Source organism: Dermacentor variabilis, chromosome 4 (assembly GCF_050947875.1).
Source record: "Dermacentor variabilis isolate Ectoservices chromosome 4, ASM5094787v1, whole genome shotgun sequence".
NCBI classification, from domain to species: Eukaryota; Metazoa; Arthropoda; class Arachnida; order Ixodida; family Ixodidae; genus Dermacentor; species Dermacentor variabilis.
The window spans coordinates 18,827,043-18,852,169 of NC_134571.1; the positions used below are offsets into that span (position 1 = coordinate 18,827,043).

General features: G+C 45.7%; 1 protein-coding gene across 1 annotated transcript in view; it reads right to left on the reverse strand.

Annotated features, from left to right (window-relative positions):
* The window catches only part of Cand1 (Cullin-associated and neddylation-dissociated 1), a 100,432-nt gene that overhangs the window by 65,814 nt on the left and 9,491 nt on the right, over positions 1-25,127 (reverse strand). The window contains exons 6-9 of the mRNA XM_075688251.1: positions 21,804-21,930; positions 15,830-15,992; positions 3,583-3,683; positions 285-439 (exon numbers count right to left, since the gene is read on the reverse strand). Of these exons, the coding sequence (XP_075544366.1) occupies positions 285-439; positions 3,583-3,683; positions 15,830-15,992; positions 21,804-21,930 (546 nt within the window). The remainder of the gene's footprint in view (positions 1-284; positions 440-3,582; positions 3,684-15,829; positions 15,993-21,803; positions 21,931-25,127) is intronic.

The window sequence follows — 25,127 nt, forward strand, 5'->3', positions numbered from 1 at the left end:
GTAAAATCTTGACAACATAAGTGCAACTACACATAGCATTCACAGCACATTCATAGCTGGCAACTGACCAGGCAAGCACACAGACTGTACTGCAACACTACAACACAGATCATCATAATGGGAAGCGCTGGCTCCTCCAGGAACCAGCTGTATATAAACGAACCTGCTTTCTGTTCGACAGCAGGTTGTATGCATTCATTATCTTGCATAAGCTAAAGCAGATCCCAAGAATTTTATCTAACCATGTCAATTGGTATCGCATGAATAGATAGGGCAACACAAACCTTTGAAGCGTGCAATCAGTGCAGGTGAAACTACACGGTAGAATTCCGACAGCATTTCGTGCCTGGTGGCAATGACTGCCTCCAGGCATTTTGCTGCAGCCCGACGTACTTTCCAGCTCATGTCATCATCATCACTATATTCATCTTCACTCTCCCTGCAAGAAAAATTACAAAAAAGTCAGGTCACATCATCAGGGATGGAAGCGGTCAAAGAAGGTTTGGAGCAACTCTGGGAGCAGCAAATTTGGCACTTTGGAGCAGGTTTGGAGCATGAATTGTATCCTTTGGAGCAGCAAATACGCGTTTTGAAGCAGCTTGGTAAATGTCAATATGAGAGAAATACAAGCATATTGCTACGGAACAGTATTTGCGATGACAAAGAGGCGAGCAGGGTGAAGACAACGACGATGATTAGAGGCTAGCGCGGGCTGTTGCCTCTTGGCCAAGTGCGGCGTATTGCCTTGTTATAGAGGTTTTGTGAGGCACGAGCATGCGGCAGCAGCCGACGAGGTGTCAGCCGAGTCCACCGATAATGACTCCCCGACCTTCGGTGCTGTCCTTCCCGCAGATGTGACCCTTCAGGACTACATCGCAATTGATGATTGTGTCGCCACGACTGGTCTCCTGACCAATGAAGAAATTATTAATGATGCCACGGGCGCCCAGGAAGACCATGATTCAGACAAAGATTCATGCGAGGAGGTGCAGCCGCGACCTCATCGCACCTCACGAGAAGTCACGGAGGCGCTTTTGATATTGGAGGACGTTGGACGTTGATATTGGAGCACTTCCGACAGTTTGCGGGCTGTTGGCCACTTGGAAGAACTAAAATTGTGATGTCAGCTGGAATCTGCGTGAAAAAGCAGACAACTATTGCAAAATACTTCAGTAAATAAAGGTATGCTTCTCCAACTTGATTTTAATGTTGTTTTTCCTGTTCATTCGTTAATTCGGTATTCGGATAATTCAAACATTTTTCCCGGTCCTGTGAGATCCGAATTAAGAAGCTTTCACTGTACAGTCGAAACCCGTGATAACGAAATAGTTTCGTATCCCCAACGAACGGCCATAGGATTCAATGCATTTCGTACCTCTCGACAACAAAATGTTGTGTACTACAATCTTGCATCAACAAAATTTGCTGGAGCGTAATCCTGCATATGACCTAGTCGTGCAAGGCTAGCAGGCTCCGAAATGTGCTCAAACACAATTGCTTGCACTAAAATTGCATAAAATACCACCACATTACACTTGTGTAGGCACCACCATTTTTGTTTACAAAAACAACCAAGCGTCGGAAGCGATCACGTTCACTGGAAACACATCATGGCCGCCATCTTGTTTGTTGATCACCCGTTTGAAGCTGCACGCATATTGCTACCGACATGTGACAACAATTTTTGCATGCCTAGTACAGGGCGTAATGTGCACATCGGTGAGAAAAATGTAGCAAAAACAAGGAAATCCATATCCCACCGACGTGGAATTGCTTATGGTGCTTGAGATGGCAGTCACAGCATGGAGCGCCACGCATCGAGCTATGATTGAGCGATCATTCGGAAATACGCATTCCTTGCTTCAGGAACACTGGTTTTGATGCCACCCTACAGGCACTACGTGTGGATTCAGCGCCGGATGTAGATTTGCGGGAAGGGGTTGTAATCTTCATCGGTTGCCTTCGGGTATATGAGATACGATCACTGTCGCTCTCGGCACTGGCTGCATCGGCGCCTAAGGGCGACAGCATGCACTGGAGAAATGCTGCTACATGCGTGGAGTGCTGTTGTTCTGCATCCGGTTCTGAGTTTTGCAAAATCTCGCAAAAGTGATGATATCTCGGAAGCAGTTGACAGAGAATACTGCTCCACAGCAGTACTGCCAATGCTGATTGATGCATGTGGTGCACTTTGTACTGTCGGCAATGCAGTTCTATATCCTCAAGCAAAGCTTGCCAAAGTTGGATAACGAAATTTTGACAGTAAAGTTTCGTTCTGCAACGGATTACCCATCTGTGCTGTCTTACTTTGCAACGAAATTCTCGTGACAGCAAATTTTTTTGCATTCCCCACCGATTTCATTATTGCGAGGTTCAACTGTATATATTCACTACATGTTGATATCGGAGAGAATTTAGTTTGTTACATCTGCATCGAGATATTGTGGTTCAATAGTACAGTAAAATATCATTAATTCGACCCTCATTAATTTGGAAAATTCACTCATCCTTTGGTCCCAGCAGGTGTATGCATTATATGTATATTGCAATGAAACTCTCATTAATTCAGACAACTGTCGGAGCTCAGCGAGCGCGGTGCACTGAAAATGTGCGACACAAAAGAGCAAAATCAGCGTTCGCCGAAACGAAGCGGCGGAGTTCGCATCACCATAGTCATCAGTGAAAATTGTACGTGATTGACAGCAACGCCAGAATGCTTTGTGCTTATTTGTACCTTTGAAGCCTTTATTGCGTTTACCACCACGCATAGCACCGCGTTGGCTGCGTGCCTTTCTGACTGCGTAGTCGCCATCCACGACTGCGTCAATAGCGGCCGCAGTTTCATCCGCAGCCTTTGCAGCAAAGAGCAATTTCATTTTTGACTCGGTGCAAAGCTGTTGTGCTTGAAGAACACCGCCTACATTGCGATAAGCGACGGCCTGGCGACACTGGCGAAAAAATAATCGGGATGTACGCGTAGTACTGAAAAGCATCTCAGTGAAGACGCGTGCCGCAGCCGCGCTGTGGAGGTAGTCGTGAGGCCTTCGCTGCTGTGAGCGCTGATCAGTCACGAGATGGTGAGAACTGCAGCTTCTGCACTGCTTTTGTGCAAAATAGAAACAAGGTCTGCCAACTTATTCAGTAAATAAAAGTGTGTTGACGTACTAAGCATTTCTTCCTTGTTTTCTTGATACCCTCGACAATTCAACATTCAGTTAATTCGGACATCTTTTTCAGTCTCGTGAAATTCGAATTAACGAGGTTTTACTGTATTTACAGCTACCAAATTGTTGTATTTTAGCTGCTTCACTGCCATGATGCTCCAGAAGCATTACATTATAGAATCAGCTGGGCATGTTAAGTTTCACAAGGCACATAAGGTATCAGTTGAACAACTGTGTTGGAAGCTAAGCTTATGTTAGTAGCTCACCTTTTCTTTTTTACACTTAGCATATCTGACAATATTTTGCATCTAGCTTTCACTGCAGAGAAACAGCTCTGCCAAGAGAAAGGCACAGGCACACTAGTCAGGTTCAGCTCAAGAAACCTCTAGCCAATTCAAAGCACTACATTGCAGCTCACCCGCCAGAATCTCTGTCCATGTCCATAGAATTCTCATCATCTTCATCATCATAGTTGTAGTTGGGGTCATAGCAGATATACTCCAGGCAAATCTTCATTATCTACAAGTCAAGCAACAAAGCCTTAGCTTATAAAAATGCACACATGGCAACAAAACCATCTCAGACAATTACATGACAGGTGCAGCAAGAGCTATCCACAAACACAGCATATTCCTTGAATTTGCAGACACACGACTATGTGGCGAGTTACAACACTCGCAGTACAACATAAACTAGACTGCAATCCAAGCTGCATAAAACAATTATCACAACTTTCCTGCTAAGGTTAAGAGCAACGTATGGAAATAATAAACAGGGTAACACGGTAACAGTCATTTTCCTTACTTAAACCATTATTTGGCATAGCAGCTATAACTAGGAGTGTGTGAATACCCAAATATTCTACCTCAAACCGAATATCTAATATTCGGTTTCTCAAATATCCAATCTTTTGAATATTAATACCTTCGGTGAATGACCTGGCCGTGGTCGATGCCTTGACATGTGCGCATCTTTTCCACTGCGCGCAATATCTATCAGTACAAGGTTCGACCATGCCAACCGTACCAGTCTAAACAATTCACCCTACGTGAACCGAGGAAACAACAAAGGCAGCGCGTGTGGAAAGCATGGAAGCATGTGCGAAGATCAGACCGATCAGCCACTGCACACTGGTCACATCGAATACATTGAGTCCAGGGTTCAGACATGCAGATTGATGCAGTTCGGAGCTTTCCATCCACATGCGAACACACAGACGAACTTTGCATGCGTGCCCGCAGTCTGGAACACCGATTCCATGGCCGTCAATCTAGCCCGTACACCTGATCCCGCGACCGATCACTTATAAGCCGGCCACACGAACACGTCAGTGACAAGCTTTCTGCAACAGGCTACGGGCCGTTATCATGTCGGCCGGCAGGAAATTTTCGTCACAGACACACCACTGGCCACTGTCTAGCCTGTTAGGCCTAACCAGAGCTGCATCGTTGGGTGTCAGCAACTAAAGTTATGGTTAGCGAACCAACGCAGATATATTCACAGCAGCCGCACAACTCTCAGAAAGTCGACAAACCACCTCACCTAAGAAGGCAAGTGCACGAGATGACCGTTGCATGTTCATGGCCACCATCTTGGCGAAATACTATACAGTGGCCGCTCATTCCAAATGCCACGTTCCTGGATGTACAACAGTCTTTTCGTAGCCACGAGCGACCCATCAGAAGCCTAGCTTTCGATTTACATAGCAGGCTGCATTTACACAGAGGGCAGATAGATGTAGAGGAAAAATAAAAAGGAGAGCGGGGGGGAGGGGGGGGGGCTGACATCGCGTGAAATTGCTATGGGTCTCCCAATTTGAGAACTCTTTACTGCTCTACCATCGGCGCCGACCGCAGCCAACGCTTGCGGGGCCCATGACCACACAGAGCAGTGCCTTAAGGGGGAACCTGGCAATGAAAATTGTTTTTATTTATGGGAATAAATTGCTGAAATTTTGCATGAAGATGTGATTTGTTATGCTGATATCATAACTGAAATTAGTTCTGTGCTATCTGTTATAGTTTTCGAGTTACAACAACTGACAGCCTCTAATGGTCATCCCCAAATTAATTAATTACACATAAGTTCGCCGAGATTTTCACATCCACATGTTCATAAAGGCCTGTTCTGTGCAATAAAGCTATGCGTTTATTTTTTAAATGCTGAAATGAGCACAAAAATATTTTTTAAACTTTCCTATGCATATTGTCTTACTAACAACTTATGCAAAAACCCATTATAAATTTTTCTATGAGGTGCAGTTATAAATGGACAGCTTTATTGCACTCCTCAATGTTTCAGGATCTAAGTGCAAAAGACAGCATGATTTTGTCTTCATTCGTTGTGAACTTGCACTGGGAAGACTAAAAGCAACTGCACAAAAAATGAAAGCTGAGAAAACGGAGCTCGAAGTTTCATTTGTTGTAAACATTTAAATCTTTATTTTGAGCACCTAAAACCCACCTGGGATGTAGTCCTTTGCCTGTGGGGACACATTTTCTTTACATTTTAATGTAGTTTTTTGCATTCTTGCAGTAGTTTCGTGCACGTTATCTGCCTTTTTGGTCATCGTGTATCCATCCGTCGTGCAGAGGCAGGTGACAGCGCATTCAAAACGACCGCTCTTGTCTCTTGTTGCGCAACCCTTTATTAGTGGAGTTGGAGCTGAAATCTGCAGTTGAATATTTGACGCGAGAACTTCTGCTCCGCTGATGTCACGTTGCCGTCACGACCACACACGGACGTAATGTCACAATCGCTTGTGGTCGCGCCTTCACCATCGCTCACAGACGCGCCGTCATCGTCGCTCACAGTTGTGCCTCTGAGCAACTTCACTGTTGCTCGCGGTCGTGCCTTCATCCTAGCTCACAGTCACGCCATCATCACTGCTCGCATAGGTGTTCTGTGGTCGCGTCGTCAGCACCGCACGCATGCGCGCTATCGCAGTCGTCCACATGCGCCGGTCGTGCCTCGTCAACAAGCTCGGCGGCATCTGCTTCTACGAGTAGTTTTCTCCCTCTTTTCCGCACCTTTCGTGGTCTTCCGCACACGTGGGCCGTTCGGAACTTCATTCCTTTGGGGCTCATCAAAGAAAAGGTGCATAAGCTGCCTCTATCGTCAATCACGTTGATCGGAACGCGCAGCTCGCTGCTGCGCAAATGCGTGCAAGAGACGTTAGTCAGCAATTCAAATCTACAACAGCCAACAGGAGCGTGCCCTGTGCCCCATGTGACTGCTATGCCCAATCGCAATGCCGCATTTGCTTTTTTTTTCGGTTGCACTTGGTAGTTTACTTTTTTTGGTGGAGAAATGTGTCGCTCTGGCTATCTTCAGCTCCGATCTCTCCTCTTTACGATGATACCAAGATGGCGGCGCTGCGTCAACAGATAGCTGGGCGATCCACGGTGCGACGGGGCCTTCTGTAGCTCAATTTTTTCGCAATTTCTTATGATACCACTCTGCGAAAGTGCTCTTTTCTCGATTTCTACCACATAGTTTGTAGTAATATTTCACCACGAGGTTAATAAAGGTCCGTGGATCGCGAAAAAATAAATCAGGAAATCGCCAATTTTAACAATTTGACCATTTCAATTGCTGCATCCCCCTTAATATGAGACGCTTCACACAAATTGCGGTGGAAATGATTAACCTTAGCTGTACCCTGCGAGTCTACAAAATCTGTCCGAACCACTTCAGGGGCCCTTTAATACTTTGTTACTGACAGTGTTTCAATATGCTTCGATTGACGGACGTGGAGATTGCAGCAGAAATAGCGGCCGAACGAAGACACTGCCGAGGTTGATCTCGCAAGTGCTGATGTTGCCCCGCTCCCGACTTTAACTGAGGTTGCAGCTGCTTTGGCCCTTCTAGGCCACTTTGGACCTTCTGTGCCGCTACTGCGGTGCAAAGACAGCACCGGCCTGTCACTTGTGAATCGTTTAGACCATATTGGGGACTCCGTGTTTAAGCAGGGACGCAACCCTCGAAAACTGAAAAATCACGAAAAAGTCAATTTTTGAAAAACAATATTTTTGGGTTTTATGTTGTGGGGTCTCTCACACCCGTACTCTTGGGACAAAGGAACGACAACACAGTGGTGCAAACAATCAAGGGCATTTATTGCACCTTTCATAAATCAATGCCTGCTAGCCGAGTTGCTATCCACAAAACATGCCGATGGGCGCGCGACAAATCTAGAAGTCTTGACTCACCGCGACCGGAAGCGAGCGAATATGTTCGCCCCATGCTGGATCCCAAGGCCTGGTCGTTCGCGTGTATGGTCACGCGAATCGTGGCGCGTTCGCAGGCGGCCACGCGAGGTGGTCTCGCAGAAGCATGGGTCGCCGCGCGCGCGCGCGGGACGTCCCCGCCGCGCGCCGACCCGCCGGGGAAGAGGGTCGCTGCACGTGCGGCACGACCGTCCCGCTAGCTGTCTCGAACCCAACAACTCGAGCGCCTTGTCTCCCGACGCCCGAGTAACCCCGCAGCGGCGCGACGCTCGCGCCATCTCTCGCACCGCGCTTGTACCACCCGACCGCCGCGGGCGCAAACATGCGCCCACAAAACATGCGCAAATGCTGAAATGGAGTCAAACTTCGCGTGTTTGCCATTCCCGGCCCATGCGGCCTGCCCGCGTGATCTTCGTGTCATTTTGACCGGGAATTCTTTTTCTCTGTTTTGCCGCCTTGCAAAATGGCATCGTCGGCGCAGTTGAGGCACTATTAGCATTTTCCCGCGATGTGATGCAGACCGCTGATCGGCCGGAGCAGCAGGCTCAAATCCCGCAGGCTAAAGCGCGCCTGCCATTGGATGCGGCGCGGGCGGTGGCAGCAGCTGCTCTTTTTGATGCCACGCCCGCCGCACTCGCGTCATTACCTCGTGCTCCGTCCACTTCAATAGATGCCTGCTTGCGAGTTAAATTATTTTCTCAGCTTCTCTTTTTTTTTTTTTTCCCCAGCTGGTTCTTTGCTGCACAGGATGCTGGCAACGAAGCCCAAGACAGTGCAGATGTTTGGTGCGCGGAAGCATGATATGCGACTTGTACAAGCATCGAACTTCCTATCTTCCGCAGTGAGTGCTGACTGCATAACACTTTCAGCAGCGGAAATGTGTTGTCGGCTTTCGCCAGTCGAAAATCTGACACGTTGAGTGTGCCTGGAGTCACAAGAGCTAATCAGAAGCCCCGCAGGAGCTTTCTAATAAAAAACACATGTGTTCAACTTTAAAGCCCGTTTTCTCAGAATGGATTTTTTCGCTAGTAGTGGTGCTGAAGAAGGTGATATCTCAAGAACCACTCTTCAGATTTGTGTGCCGTTCTTTTTATTCTGTTCCTGAATGACTTTGCCAGGGGGTAACAAGCTTCTTCTTTTTTAAAGCTGGTGCAGTTAATTTATAATAAGCAGTTAATTTTTGATGAATGTGGTCATTACTGGCTACATTAAATTCAAAGTTCTGTTAAAATTTTTTGGAGGTGAAATTAAAGAAAAGGGCATTGTAGCCCCCTGGGATATCTATCAAGGGATTATCACAATAAATTTCAGCTTCCTACGATGTCCTGGCATTTCTCCAGACTCTTTGTCAGTCATATACATGAACCACCTAGTTAGACCTCAATAACTCTGGAACTAATGAACACATCTTCATTAAACTTTGCACTTCCTCATAGTTCAGTGGTGTGAATGTACCCTGAAGGTCTCAACCGGATATCAAATAATAAAAAAGTTGTCCCCAGGGTAGCCTGCGCCCTTAAGCATGTGGCTGCCAATAACAAGCAGGCTTCACTGCTGCAATAGTTTCAGCCAAATAAATAAATACTTTCTGTAAAACTTCAAGTCATATATTTACTGTGCCACGATTGGAGCGCGATCGGGGACCGTTGTTCGGGGCTTGCATTCGGTTGCGCCGAGCGCAATTGGCCTAGACCGCGCCGACTTTGCGTGGCTGACGAAGTCCGCGCGGTACACCCGCCCTCCCGGCTGACAAAGCGCGCTCAGAACGATCCCTGATCGCCCCCTTGGTTCATCGATTGATTTATAGAAGTTTTTGATGCATTTTTTACGTGATCTTATATATCGAATTCCGGCTATATCAAACTCTTTCGCTATCACCACACTGTTCGATATATCGAGGTGCGACTAATATGATTAGCTTCTTGAGCATGTGAAACACTTTCTTGCACAAAACTTGGGAGCATAAATGTTTTGTGTTAAGTTTTCCTATATTCAATATTTGATTCCATATTCGGCTTTCTTTTTCTTGATTTGATTAAGTATTCTATTCGAAATCTACTATTCAGTATTTGCAAATTCCTAATTATAACTATTTTCCGACATAGCGGTATACCAAAAAGAGTGCCTACAACATGTATATACCGTATTTACTCGAATCTAGGCCGACGTTTTTTTCTAGAAAACGATGTGCGAAAGTGGGGGGTTCGGCTTAGATTCAAGTACCATGGTTTGACCGCTAAAGGCCTGGCCGCACTAGCGGCATGACGGCTCGCCATGCACCGATCTCAGGCTGCCGTGTGCAGGCGGTTCTGCATGTGCGCCCGAGGCTCATTTTCGCGACATTCTACAGTAGCTGCACGGTGACGTGGTCGCTCAGGCTCAGTTGTGGATGAGTGGTCCCCATGGCTACACAGGCGAACCGCGTCGTCAGCTTTGTACTGTCCATTGTTCCGAAATCTCGCAGTCCCACGTTCATGCAGCAAGGGTCGTCAAGCCGGCGAGCTTTGATGCCGGCAATGAAGTCCTGTACCTTAATGCCATCCTTTGAACAACGCTGCTTCTCTTTCTCCTGTATCTCTGACTGGACGATTGGTACTGTTCTTATATCCTCCTGAGACCCCGCTATGGGGATTTGTCCAATATATTGGACATTCAGAAATGAGACAGTACTCCTGTGACAAGGCTTTCATCCTCCTAAAACCGCGCTGTCCAACTTATTGGGCGCCTGCTTGCGCCCTCTATGCAGCATTGATGAAAATACATCGTTCAAATTCCCCCGAAACAGTTCCACAATGGCGGCATTCAGCAGCGCGGCGTTTTACGGCAGCTGCCGGAGAAGTAAGCACTATTTCTCGTATTTCTACCAGCTTTCAGGGCATACCTTTGATTTTATATTAAAGCTAATACAACAGCCTACCCGCAGCATACGAAATTTAAACTGTTCGCGCGCTTACTTTTTTTTACGCTTCTTTTGATTTCTCGTGTCCATTACGTTGGACGCTAGGACTCAACCCGGTTATTTTGACGGCGCTTTTGCGATGACCTTGTTATGAACAGCAGGCGAGTACTGTTGGCATTTAGCAGCTTGTCGATGAAATCGCGTCTCTTTTTTTCCTTGGGGGACCGGCCTCGGCGTGTCTAATGAATTAAGCCGATAACTTATTTTTTCAGTCTATGGCTAGGACCCGCAAGGCAACTGTCGCAGGCGGTCTCGTAAGAGAAAAAAAAACATATCGATATGCCTCTATCAGATATTGTGCGCATGTACAACGTCAGGATAGGTGGTGCCGACAAGGCAGACCGGATGATAAGTTACTACAGGATAAAAACACGCGTTTACAAGTGGACAATCAGAGCCTTCTTTCACCTCTTCGACATTGCCCTCAGCAACTCCTGGGTGCAGTACACGCGGGACATACGCTCCCTAAAGAAATAGTGGAAAGAAATTCCCAAATATATGCAGTTCCGCCAATCTGTTGCTGAGACTCTCGTGGCTCAAGGGAAGAAGCAGGATGAAACGGAGAGTGAGAACGAAGCCGAGTGGCATCCGTCATCAAAGCAGGCTCGACTGTCTCCTCGAGAACCCCAAGAAAAGAGCACTACCCACTGCTCAATGCAGGCAGACACTGAAAACGCTGCCCGTTGCAGACTACAGGGCTGCGACATGAAAACAAAGTTCTTTTGCACCAAATGTCGGCTCTCCTTCTGCATCACCAAGCACAAAAAGGTGTTTTGAAATTACCCACCGGAAGTGAACACAAGAGAAAAAATTTTGTTGAGCAGAGGAATGCTCTTTTTATGTACTTTATTCACTACTTTCTCTTTCGAGTTATTAAAATATTTTTGCACGCGAGTTCTAGCGCAATATCTGCGGTACGTCATTACGTGCGCGCTGGGTGAAAAAAGACCGGGTAGCATCCCAGTGTCCAATATATTGGACATCGCGCTGTGCCGAAACTATCAGGGCTATTGAAAAAACATTTAACACTTTTGACCTTCATAGCCCTACTGACTTATTCTGAAAGTTTGGGAAAAATCTGTGCACCCAAATGCATCCCGGGTCTCAGGAGGATATAGGAAATTTAGCCAGCAAGGATGGATTGTGTCACGTGATTACAGCGCCGGCAATTGGCATGCACTTTGACACCCCCTTCTCTCTTCCGCCCGCGTGGCGCGGGCACGAAGTTTGCAGTTTTCTGAAAGCGAGCGTTCAAAGCAGTCATGTTGGTTGAGTTTTGGAAGTGTCGCACCTTAACCACGTGCTCGCGAAACACCTGTGCCACCTGTACTTGAGAAGCGATGGCACCAACCAAGCGGTGCCGCTACAGTGTGGCCTTTAAGCAAAAGGTCATTTTGCACGCGGAGAAAACCTTGAACCTGCAAGCGCAGCGCGAGTTCGGCGTGCACGAAAAGAATGTGCGACGATGGCGCAAACAACGGACCGAACTGTTCAGCTGTGCAGCAACCCGCTTGGCACTCACTGGACCAAAAACGGGCCGACACCATGAGGTGGAAGAAGTTGCCGCCGATTTTATCACGGAAGAAAGGGAAGCGGGAGTGCCCGTGACGACAGAGATTATCCAGGCGAAAGCCAGGGAAGTTGCCAACATGAAGGGTGTCGCATGAGCCAATTTCAAAGCAAGCAGGGGCTGGGCAATGCACTTTATGAAACGGTTCGGGTTCAGCCTGAGACGACGGATCTCCAAGTGTCAGAAGCTGCCTGCTGACTTCAAGGAGAAGCTTGTCAAGCTTTAGTGCTACGTGATGGACAAACGGCAGGCAAAGGGCTACCAACTGGGGCAAATTGCAAATGCCAACCAGACCCCGGTGTTCTTCAACATGCCAATGGCACACACCGTGAACAAAGAGGGTGCGAAGAAAGTCAAACTTAGGATGGTGGGTTACGAAAAGCAGCGAAAGGCAGTAATGTTGTGCTGCACCGCCGATGGACGAAAACTCCCCCCATACATAATATTCAAGCGCGAGACTCTACCAGCGGGCGAAAAGTTCCCCAGAAATGTTGTGCACATTCATGACAAAGGTTAGATGTCCAGCGGCTTCATGGAGGACTGGGTGAAAACAGTTTGGGAACGCCGTCCAGGGGCCACGTTGTGCAAGCACTCACTTCTACTCCTCGATTCCTACCGCGGCCATTTGACTGACAGTGTGAATACCACACTTTCTCGTGCTAGGACAGACATTGCCATAATCCCTGGTGGCATGACTAGCCAACTCCAACCGCTTGACGTCGCCATTACTAAGCCCTTTAAAGATAGGCTTTGCAAGCACTACATAGACTGGCTTACATCGGAAGAACATCAGCTCACCCCAACCAGGCGCATCAAGTGTGCTTCGCTTGGCCAGCTGGCGAACTGGATCGCCGCAGCGTGGAATGAAATTCCAGATGAAACAATCATTGGAGCTTTCAAAAAGTGTTGTATTTCAAGCGCGATTGACGGAAGCGAGGATGATGCCCTCTGGGATGAACTCAGCAACAAAGAGGACAGCGATGTTGCGGACAACGATAACAACCACGACAACGAATAAATCTTATACGTAAATGCCTACGGAGTGTGCGTTTAAGCAATCAAAATGCTGGATCTTCTGCCGATGAAGCGAGAGTTTTTTTCATTCGATCTACATTCGAGGAAAGCCTTTTTTTTTTTCTGGTTCGGGCTTTGGGGGGGGGGGGGGGGGGGTTGGCTTAGAATCGGAGTTGGCCTAGATTCGAGTAAATATGATATTTATATTTGTATGAATTTCTATAATGACCCAAGATACAAAACGAACTAAACAGAACCATGCAGGTTAAGTTCGCATAAGTACAGTCAATCCCAGATATACAACATTACTGTCGATGTCGAACAGCTGAAAATTTCCCTTGGAAATTGCATGCAAAAGTATAGTGATGTACTATGCACGCACATTGTACTCCCAATTCACTGCCAGATTCTACATATCAAACTATGCACCAAACCCCACACCTGCAAACGCACTACTCTTAACAGAGACGCAAATCCCTTCTCGCGTCGTCAGAAATATTTATAGTTAGGGAATCTGCAAAAGCAATGTTTCGGCAGGTGCAGCCAAACAAGAGACTGAATCTGAATGCTCTGGAAGGAAAATGAGCAGGGTGCTCTCTCAATTTAGCTTGTTATGCATATGGATGGCTCGTGCAAACTGCCAACATTAGTTATTGGCAAGGGCAGATCACCGACTCTGCTTCAAGAACACGAAAGGCCTTCCGGCACAATCACGCTGTGATCATTATCTCAGCGTGAGAGACTTGCGACTTTTGTGTGCAATAAATAAGTCAGCTTTTGAGCATTCGATGCAGCCTTGGAGAGGCAAATCAGCAAATTCCCCCTTTTTATGATCTCAGGAAACTGTCGGAGACGTGCAGTGTTCTTAGATAAGCTTGAGAGAGGCATACTGATGGTTCGAATTATCGATACATCGAACTATTTCATGATCCACTTTGAGTTCGATATGTCTCGGATTGACTGTACTACAGGAGAGACTATAAAAAATTCAAAGCCATTCAGCATACACTTCCGCAGAACAACCTGCTGCCAGTCGCAGCCAGTTCAACTGTATTAATAAATCTTAAAACTAACATTTCTCATTCATCTCATTAAGGGGAGACACAGGTCTTCTGGTCATCTTTAAAAAGTTGACTGCTTGTAAAAATTTTTTCTCAATCTAGACGTCCTAGAGAAGCTATTGCTGCAATAATAATGCGTTCTGATGAGTACTTATTTTGTTATTGCGCTCTAAAGTCAGCTTCATCACCACCTTCGCTCACTAACGCCTTTCGAAAAGCGGCGAATCCAATACCTTCGTCTACGCCAACCGTTACCCGCAGCGCGGCCATTTTGGAATCATTTGAAAGCTGGATTCTTCTACATTCTGTTTTTAGCAGGAAAAGGGGCACCAAGTCTGGCTACTATGAAGGTACACGCTTTCGAAAAAGGGGGAATACTCGCACGGCATTGGCACCTTTGTACCACGTGGGGTAAATCCTGATCTCGGATTGGACGACCGGGAGTTTCGTTTCTCCGACAACGCGAGACGCCATGTTAGATGTGGTTCGCACACAGTCTAGTACGGCGTAGCAACGCGACAATGGCTGGCGGTCGACGGAAGTTCGCGATGGCTCATGCTTTCAGGAAAAAACGCAAGCGACGTTCTCAGATACCCAAGTGGCATCGGATGAATAGCCAGTAATGGCAACCAGCACAGCGACATGCGCCAGCGAGCGAACGGCAGCTACCGAAGCTACAGCCAGCAACACGTCGAGGGCAACGCGCGTCCACACGCTTCTCATCACAGAAGACGAACAAGTGGCAATTGAACGTCGCGCGGAGGAGGAACGACAGATGCTGTCTTCGTTATCAGCTACCCACCGAAAGCAGTCACTTATCGAAGATTACCCGGAAGCGGTGGGAAGCGGGACCACGTTTACGATTCTAAGCCTAGTGGCTCTAAATCCCCTGCTTCGGTGCGCGAAATGCAAATTCTGCCGTGGCCTTTTGAACGTGTTAAAGGGCAACCGGGAATATGAAGTGGCCGTGAAACTAGTGGTGAACTGTGCCATTTGCAACGACATAAGAACTGGATGGAGCTCACCAAGAAGATGGGAATACAGGCTGAAAAAGACCAGCACCGACTAGTGGCGTCTGACAAGAAGCACGCCAGAGCGGAAAAGTTCATGCATGCCATAAAGAAGAGGCGCATAAAAGAGAGCGATGGTGATTATGTGCTTGGTGGCTTCTAGTGCCAGGTGGACTTGAATTTCTTGCTGTAATTGCTAAGAATAAATCTAGATCATGTCCCGGAACTTCATTTTGCGTTTTCTCAATAGCTGCATTTCTCCTACAACACGTGCTGTTGCCCACAGTATCTTTTGATGTAATAGTCCGATTTCAATTATTCTTGTTGCATTCAAAAGCTTATGAGTTTCTACACATAATAAAGCTAATAAAATATGATATCCCTTATACTAGAAATTTTTATGTGGCAATACAACAGATAAGAATCTTGAGCTTCATAACCACCACATTAGATATGGCAATAACTTTTTGTAACAATAGAGATAAAATTACAGTGATGGTCTAATTGTGATCTCTGATTGTTCTAGAATGTGTACATATAAGTTTTCCTCTGATATTCAGTGGTAAAATTGTTGAAAAGTTAGGCAAATTGATTTTCAGTAGGAATTAATTATCTCAAAAGCTACTTAAAATAAGAAAGAATAGATTGCATATATGCTTCTAGCAGGCTAAAGTATACCTTGCCTGAAAATTTCACTTGTATATGACAAAATTTTAAAAAGAATCAAACACCAGTGTCTTCCCTTAATCAGACAATGCTCCTCAGGGTGCGGTCACTGTGGTGATGAGAATCTGAACACGCTCTCTAGCTCAGGGCACTCACTGTGGGCACATGGGGCGCCAGTTCCTTGGGGCAGCGACGAAGCAAGCTCTCAAAGCCCTGCAGGCAGTGTTCCCGCAGTTCGTCGTCTTCCACTCGGCAGTACTCCACCATCAGGGGCATCAGGCGCTCCAAGTGGTCACCCATGCGGTGTCCTGCCTGCCGACTGGTTCGTGAGCATAATAAATTAAATTGTGGAGTTTTATGTGCTAAAAACACAATCTAATTATGAAGTACACCGTAGCAGGGCACTCTGAATTAGTTTCAACCCCCTGAGGTTAACATGCAACAAAATAGGAGTACCATGAGGGTTTTTGCATTTCACCCCCACAGAAATGCAGCCAGAATGTCCAGGAGTGAACCAGTGACCTTGACCTCAGCAACACAATGCCATAGCCAATGCACTAATGTGGCAGGCATTTGTGAACATGGGGGACAGGTGAAACTGTCATAAAGCCATGCTGATGCACCCCTTCACTACATGCAGCTATCCACACATGCACATGAAATTAATAGCTTAGTTGCACCAGCATACTAATTGTAGTTGAGCTGAACTTTTGATATAATTTTCAGTTGGTAGGTAAAGATAGTGTGTGTGATTCTTGTAATGTTGACCACCCTTTCGCACTGCTTTGAAATCATAAGTGTCAACCAATTTGCCTCGCCTTACTTTCTGAGAACTAACACACAAAAGAACGAAAGAAAAGATGCTGATGTGTAAAACGTACCGTATTTACTTCAATCTAATATGCACTTTTTTCACTTTAAAAGGGGGCCTAAAATTGCATGCGCGTTAGAATCGAGTACGACCCTAAATCTGTGTTACCATACTGTCATCGGCATTTCAAAATGGCCGCTTCGTATGTGCTTCAATAGCTTCCTCCATGTGCGGTAGTATGTGTGCTTAGATTAGTCCACTGTCTGTCTTCCAGGTTTCTGTGTTTGCTCTATCAGCATGGAAGTGCTGACTGCGAAGGCATGCCAACTTCATCATGATGCCGCAATTCAAGGAAAGTGGTCACGTGTGCAGAGAGGGACGGAAATTGGGCCGCATCACGGCCATTCGGAGTTCCCGAAACTTGCGTACGGAGTGGATGCATGGCCCCTGTCTTGAAAGCAATCTGCGATGGGAACAGTCTATGCGTCTTGGCACATCGTGCTGTGCATCACATAGTTCCCGTTGAAGGAAGAGGCAGACCAAAGGTCAATTTCCTCACTCCTGCTACCGCACTTCCTCATTCCAGCGTTTTGATAGCGAGTTTCCACAATCATCGAATGAGATGTGTTTATGCTTGCTTGTGAGCGCGAGACACCATGCTTGTTAGTTAGTACAGTAGAACCCCGCTGTTACGTTCCTCACTGCTGCGTTTTCCCGGCTGCTACGTTGCTTTCATCCAGTCCCGGCATAGCTTCCATAGGATCCAATGTATAAGGAACCTCGCTGTTACGTAGTAGCTGTGAAAACGTTCCCGCATGATGCGTCGCAACCTGAACCCGCCTGGGCTAAAGTAGGCAACGCGCTTCAACCGCCATTTTGGCTTTTGACGAGTTTTAACCGGGCTTGGCTATTGAACTGGCTGCAAGAAGCCACACGCCAGTTCGAGAGGCCGCCACTAGGTGGCCATTCGTGAAAAATGCTCTCACTATCATCACTGTGATTACGGTCACTGCATGGTTTGTTGGGCAGTTCGACTCACGGAGGAAGGAAACTCAGGAGAGGCCCTGACGTCACTCTTCGGGAAGCTATAGCTAAAGAGAAGCCGGAAGTTGGCGTTGCTCCGCCTATCGGGCCAGTTCTCCTCTCTTGTTTACATTTCTCGCGAAACCACGCAGCGCTAGCAGCGCTGCGCACAACCGGGCTGCTCAGACGCGCGCGCTCCGCAGCAATACTAAACAAACGTTGGCATGTTAACATGATTACGCCAAAGAGGCCAAAATTTCCCGCGAGTATTCATTCGTCCGTTGCCATTGCCTGGCGCGGTGACGAGGAGGAGCACGAGCCGCATGATGTCGGGGGGTTGCCAAATCCTAGCTTTGGAGAAGCTGTCGCGGCTCTGGAGCTCCTCCGCAGGTACGTCGCACCTCACAGCGACGCTGACAGCAATGCGGCCTTCCAGGCTATTGAGAAACGTGTGGTGATTTCTAGCGAGCGAAAGAAACGGCAAGCCACCATTCTAGACTCTTTTTAAGTCCTAAGCGCACCCTGTGGAAATAAATTGTCTATAGTTGAAACTCCACTTTTTTCATTCATTTTCGGAGCTTTCCTCACTGTTCCGTTTTCCCGGCTGTTAGGTTTTTTTTTCCTTGGTCCGGTGAAAAACGTATGAACGGGGTTCCACTGTAAACGAAAGTTCACAAGTTCATACATCTGATAAAACTACTATCCTTACTTCATACAGATGTCTACTAATTTGCTATTGCATTTGATGCTTTGCCTTTCAGGCGAAACTGACTTTTTTTATTCATCACAACTTTGGTGCATTGGGAGTAACTCTGTTTTTCTAAATGAGAGAAAGTTGTATTTCTCTACGAAAGCATGACATGCGCGGAACTGTAAAGGACTATTCTTTTTTAGGTCACGGCAAACAGGTTCGCATTAAAATCGAGAGCATGCCCTTTTTTTTTTTTCCATGGAAAACGGGTGCACATTAGAATGAAGTCGCATTAGAATTGAGGGCGCATTAGAATGAAGTAAACACGGTATCCCTTGTCGACTGATTTACATCAGATGGTCTACCATCTAACATGTTACGCACTCCTACTCCCCTCTAACAGCGCAAAGCCAAAAGCTTTAAGTCAGATGTGCAGTAAACAGATATTCTCAGTAGTCAACATAATGAGCAAGAAAAAGTACCTGTGCTCAGTCATTTGTCAAACAAATAAAAATTTAAGGCACTGTTATCACAAGCACAATCACTGCCATTTAAATTTAAGGGAGGAAAAGGGGTTTAGAAACTTTTTTTTTACTTCTGACTAAATTTAATTAAAATTGTCACCCAGATAAGAGTTTTTCATGCCGATTGACTGGGTGGTTCCAGATATAATTAAAATTATTCACCTATTGTTTACCTGACCAATTGTAAGAATATTATCAGCCAGAATGTTTATAAAGACACATGGCTGGATACTACAAAGTGTAAGCAACACAATTGTAGGACTACTTTTTTTATAGTGCAGGTATTACCAATTTTACAGCAATTTGAAGTTCGATCTCCAGATGTGACAATCATGTGGTCAAATTAGTAGCCAGATTTTAAAACTTACAAAAGCGAAATTAAGAAATCTGCTCCTAACATTGTGTAGTACACACATGTAGCTACATGCCGCTGTTAAAATTGTGGTTCTATGTGCCCGAAGATTGAGAAAGCGCTTCGGCAAGTTTTAAAAACCCCAAAAATAAGATTCTGAGAAAACTTGAAAAAACAAAATGAGCTTACTTTTATAACGGGACACCACAAAGTATTTGAATATATACAAATGCTATTGCATTAGTAGCCTCCGAGAATGTAGTCTGTCTGGCTAATAACGCTACGGCGATGCTTTCTGAGCACCCACTACAAGTTTACAGCAGATGCATGATCAGCAGACGTAGCCAGCATCTTGTTTGTTCTGGCAGCAGAGTCATCAATGCGATCTAGTAGTTCCGATTTACCGTCATTAGCACGAGTTGGCGCTAATGCTTAAAGTTTTCCTTGAGCTTCACTGTCAATACGCCAAAAAAATTCCGGCTACAGAATAGTAGCGTCGTGCCGAAGTGTCGATGATACACGGTCATTGGGATCTCTGGCGTCATTCGACTGTGGGCACGGGCGGGCTAAATATACCGTATTTAGTCGCACAATGATCGCACTCGCGTAATGATCGCACCCCTGAATTTTGTCGTCAAAATTCGATTTTTTTAATTTCCCATGTAATGATCGCACCCCGAACTTGCCGCAGCGATATGCCGTGTGCCAAGTCTAGCTAATAATGATCACGCTTACCATCTGTCGTATGCTACGCGAACGACAAACCAAGCAGTCTGCACGCCCCAAACATTCTTAAGTAGATGCCTCATTTCATTACTTTCATAACTTTCCGCACTTCCATGACAGAAAGAGCTACAACCAAACTTGCCTTTATTATGTGCAGACTTTATAATGGTTGTGGTCAACAACAAAAAAAGGCGCCTTTCAATTCTTCTCATCCACACTCGTGGGCCCGCAACAAATCGCGAGCTGCAACGATAGTAGCCATTTACACTGATACGCTAAAGGTGTACCTTATTCATACACCAACGCTTGTAACACAGCTAAGATATTCACCTACGCTTAGCGCAAACGTGCGGTATTAGGATAGTAGTGAAGAAAGATGCCGCAGTTTTCGCAGCATGCCCACCATGTGTTTCTATGTCACAGGCAGCTAAGCACACCCATCTGTTTCTGCCCTCTCAAAGTGGACATGGCTACGTTATTGCCGCAAACTTGCAGATATTAACGATATTATTCGTTACTGATATGGAAGAAACTGTTTCAATGCATGTAATGTACTCATGAGAAGAAAAAAAATTCGCGTTCGGCGCGTTCGGCTTGCTCCGCCGGCTGCAATATTTGTTTTGGTGTCCCGCACTCGCATCCCGCAGCAAACGCAGGACGAAAAAAATTTTTTTTTTCTTCTCGCGGGAAATTTAACCCCCGTAATGATCGCACCCCTGAATTTGCGTCAATTTTTTCTGACAGAAAAGTGCGATCATTATGCGAGTAAATACGGTAGTCCGACGTAGCATGAGCACGCACACACATTACTTTGGCGAGAACAACAGCGCCTATCGTTAGACCAATGTTTTGACACACTGGCTGCTGACACACTGGTGCAGCCAGTGTAACTGGACGCATTCAACGGACTCCCACGCGCCCCATGTCGAGCGACACTCGCCTGTGTGCCGATAACGTCAGACTATAAACGTGCCTTATCGATTTTACCGGGAAGCGGCATGGCGGAGTGTTTTTTCTCAATGTTGTACACAGACTTCCTTTTCCTTTTTTCTAAATTTGAACTTTGTAGCGAACTTTGGAGTCGAGGTCAGCATCGCTGTCAGTGTGGGAAACCTCGTTGAAACGCATGGCGTGTGCAGAGCGGCCGCGGAGTGATGCAGACGACGCCAGTCTAGCCATTGGCATGGCTATCTGAGGGTCGCCTGCCTTTGTCGACCAATTACAGTATGCATAGGGGTCTTCTTTTTGTGGTGGAATTTCTTTACTGCCAATGTGCAGACGGAGCCGGTGGTGGTGGGAAAATGAAAACGAGAGGCTGCTCTTTCAAATGATATACGGGTCGGCGCAACCGAACAACTGCGGGGGCCATCACATGCCGTGGAAAAAGCGCTTTCTTACGGAAACATTGGCTCATATTTAGCCCCCACTGGTGCCAAAAATTTATATTACGACTAAAATATTGATTTAGAATGCGAAAAATTTGGCGAAGTGGTAGAATAATAGTTGGAAATTATAAAAATACGTTTTCAAAATAGATTTTTTTCACGATTTCTTGGTCTCTAAAGCTCGTCTCCTCCCTTAGGGCAAAGAATACTACCAATGTTGTGGTGATATCTGGTGTGCTTGCAACCTGACGTTTCAAATAGGAACATCATAAAGCATAAGGGCACCTAGTACAAAAGAGCCCAATGTAAAACGTAGGGGAAGGCAACAGTGGCATCCACCTGGCATGCGGCGTAGAAAATAAAATAAAACATACAGGGGTTTCTCCAAAAGCAAGTTTTGTGGTGGAATGAAAATTCCTTCACTTCGAAGGACTCAACCATGCAGAATTTCATTTCCTCTCTGGTCTCTCTAATTAGGCTAATATCGAGGCTAACAGTTTGATTTGCCAAATGAATTATGTCAAGTAATAGGTGTTATGATAACATCTATGGCATTGAAAGGAGTGCCGGTGTCACAATATAGGCCCAGGTTTCCACATGAGCTCAAGATGTTCTTACCTTATAGTTCCTATGCATTGGATGTAAGTCCTCGTGGTAGATGTTGAAGAATTTTTTGCCAATTCTTCTAGCAGCGTGTCCATCAGCTTATTGAAAAGGCCTTGACTGCAGCTCATCACCAGATACCCTGAACAAAGACATGAACGCGAATTTGAAATGCTGAGTCACACTATCAATGCAGCTATTGGAAAATTATGTGGCAACTCACACATATGGTGAGGAAAACGCTGCACAACATAATAGGCGATAAAAAAAGATTGAGTTCTTGCCATGGCAACATGCTGAGAACAGTTTACACTATAACTGCTTTGTGCGCCGTCCCAACTTGAACCCCCCCCCCCACCCCTTATTTGCTACCTTCCCCTCAAGACAGCAGATTTTTACATGTTTATAAAGCAAAGTAACAAAAACGAAACAGACACATAGAAAACACTGAATATTTAAAGGGACAGACAACAGCTCAGAACATGAATCGAGATAACCCCGCTGATGGAATGATTCCCTATCGTAGTGCCTAAAAAGAGCCATGTTTTTCTCATTAAATATGGATTTATATGTTTAATGCACCACTGAAAGCCACGAAAAATAAGCTTTCGCGCCCCATGCATCAAAAACATGAAGGTGCATAAGAGGTCCACCACGTGACCTACTAATGTACGCAGTTCCTGGTCTTTTTATTAGTACTGAAATGCAGTATGCTTTTTATTATTATAAGTTTTTCCCAACTTACAACACGCACATAAGGCTTCGTTTGTAATGAGCAGAAAAGTGGCACTTCCTTCACCTTCATTTTTGATTAGTTGGCTTGGCTTGTATATCAACAGAACAATGACAACGAGGGCCAGCCAGCCATGACGTGCGTGTGTACTTGGGGACTAAGAAATGTCTGCACAACAACGCAAACTTATCGCACCAGCTTTTTTTCAAAACTGCTTGAAAAGGTCAAAATGTAGGTGGTTAACTACAGTTACACTCACTCCTGTGAAAGCAGAACGATGGCCAGCTTTCACAATTAGCGAGGCGGGCTATCAACATCGCTCTTCTCAGCGTTGCAGGAGGGACTCTTACTTTTTTAGAGGCTACTCAGATTGAAAAATTCTGCTTACTAAATACCTGTGCCCTTTTGGAAGCAACCACTGCAAATGTAAGCACTACCAAGGGTGAGCTTTGTGTTGCGCCATGAAAAAACTAGGTCCTTAAAAATCGGTTGTCGCTCCCTTTAACATTGCCAGTCAGTTATCTTTAAGGCTGTCTGAAGTTACTGTTCCATAATGGATAACTCTTGAGATTAAAATCCTACAGAAATACTTTGAACGCTACTTTTAATTAACTTGTTTTCAACTACATACTAACCACCGTTTGTCACACAAAATACCCAACCTTTGCTGGAATGGGAGACATACTATTAGAAATAAACTTGGAAAGAGTCAACACTGTAACATTGTAATAGGGAACTAACATGAATTTGCTATAACTTTTTGTCTAACTGCATCCAAACGGGGCTAATGCATTGCCTGAAGCAACACAACACCCATCATAAGCCGGTCACCCATCCAAGTTAACATAATATGTGATGTCTGCAATTAAAGGATGTTCCCAATTTGTTGCCTTAGGGTCTGTTCCAATTCTGGCAAGCATTGCAGAGAGTTTACATTATAACTAAGATGACAGCTTCGAGCCTAAGAAATGGAATGCATCTAGAACTGCCTGTAAAACGTCTCTGCACCATGATGCCACCTCATGCTGACAAGAAGCAGCTGGCAAAACCTCATATTATTGCTGTATTTTACCCCTTTATGTATGCGAGCCTATGAAAAAGACAATGTCACTTACATTAAGGGGGACACAGGTCTTAGAGACAGAAAAATCACAGAAAATATCACTTTTTTGAAAACGTTATTTTTGGATTCTAGTGTCTGATGCATTATCTCAGAAATGTTCACACACACCCTGGACCAATATTTTAGTTGTAATGTCATTTTATATCCCGTCGGCGAGCTGTATTTTTACTGATAGATACACAAAAAAGGGCCTTTTTCGGTGACACGCAGTTGCCGTTCTAAGTTTCCGATCGCAGCCATTTTGCTCTTGTTTGAAAGAGCGACTCTTAGTTTTCGCATTACCACTTATCTGTGCACAGAATGGCTATCAAAAAAAAGCCCACGAAAGAGTTTTCCCAATGCACAATTCCATTTGTCAACCGAGACACGTGACCGTAAGCACTCTCTGCCATTGGAGGATTTTCGCTGTTGTCTGCCCGGGCATACCGGAGCTGCCCGGGCAGCTGCGGTGTGCGCAGCGCGGCACAAAACGATGCCAAATTCAGTTTGCTATGAACCATAAATTCAGCAAACAGATTCAGAAATGAATGGTGTTAAACTTTCGAAAGTGCCAAGTAGCGTTGGAAGATGCTGGCAATAGTTTCTAAGCGCCGCCCAAGCCTGCAGGTTTGACTGTGGAATAGGCTTAGCAGATAAACGCGGTTCTGGCAGCAACCGGCGTTCGTGCGGCATCCCAGCACAACTACTGCAACCTGACAATTTGGAGAAGGGAAAGGCGACTGAAGAAAAACTGCAAGACTTTGCATCAATGCCAGCTACCAAGTGAAAATTAGATTTTCTCGTTCATGCTGATGCCACCGCGGCTGGCTCGGTTGCGATGCAGACCCGATTCGTTATGCTAAGCCGCGATTCTATAAATTCTCTGCTGTCTTGTGTAAAATGCAAGTTGCAGTGCGGGAGTGGGTAAAGGCGAACGTGACTGCAGTCTCATCAAAGAGATAGTCATCTCATGTGCAATCTGCGGCGATGCAGAGCGTGAACAGCAGTCAAATGCGCACCCCACTCCTCGTGAACAATCTTGCTGTGCACAAAATGTGGAGCACCAATAATTGGTAAATGGCATTAAATGACACTTTTTTCGATTAAAGATATCCATCTTGTGCGCAATATGCGTTGATGCCACGTCAACCAACCAAACACGCAACCCATTCCTCGTCAATATTCTCTGCTGAGTGTGAAATGTGGAGTACCGGTAATCGGCAAACGACACATTTTATTTTATTTTGCTTTTTCTTTTCTCGATAATAAACATCTCACACAGTGGCATACATACTGGGGAATGTACCAAGGGCATGCTAGCCTGTTACAACTGGTGACATGTACACACTTCATTATATTGTGGCACATTTCCGCTAAGGGTGGGCAAATATCTTAGCTGCGTTACAAGCGTCGGCATATGAATAGGGTACACTTCAAACGTATCAGTGTAAACGTGGCTACTATCATTGCCGCTCGCGATTTGTTGCGTGCCCACGAGTGCAGG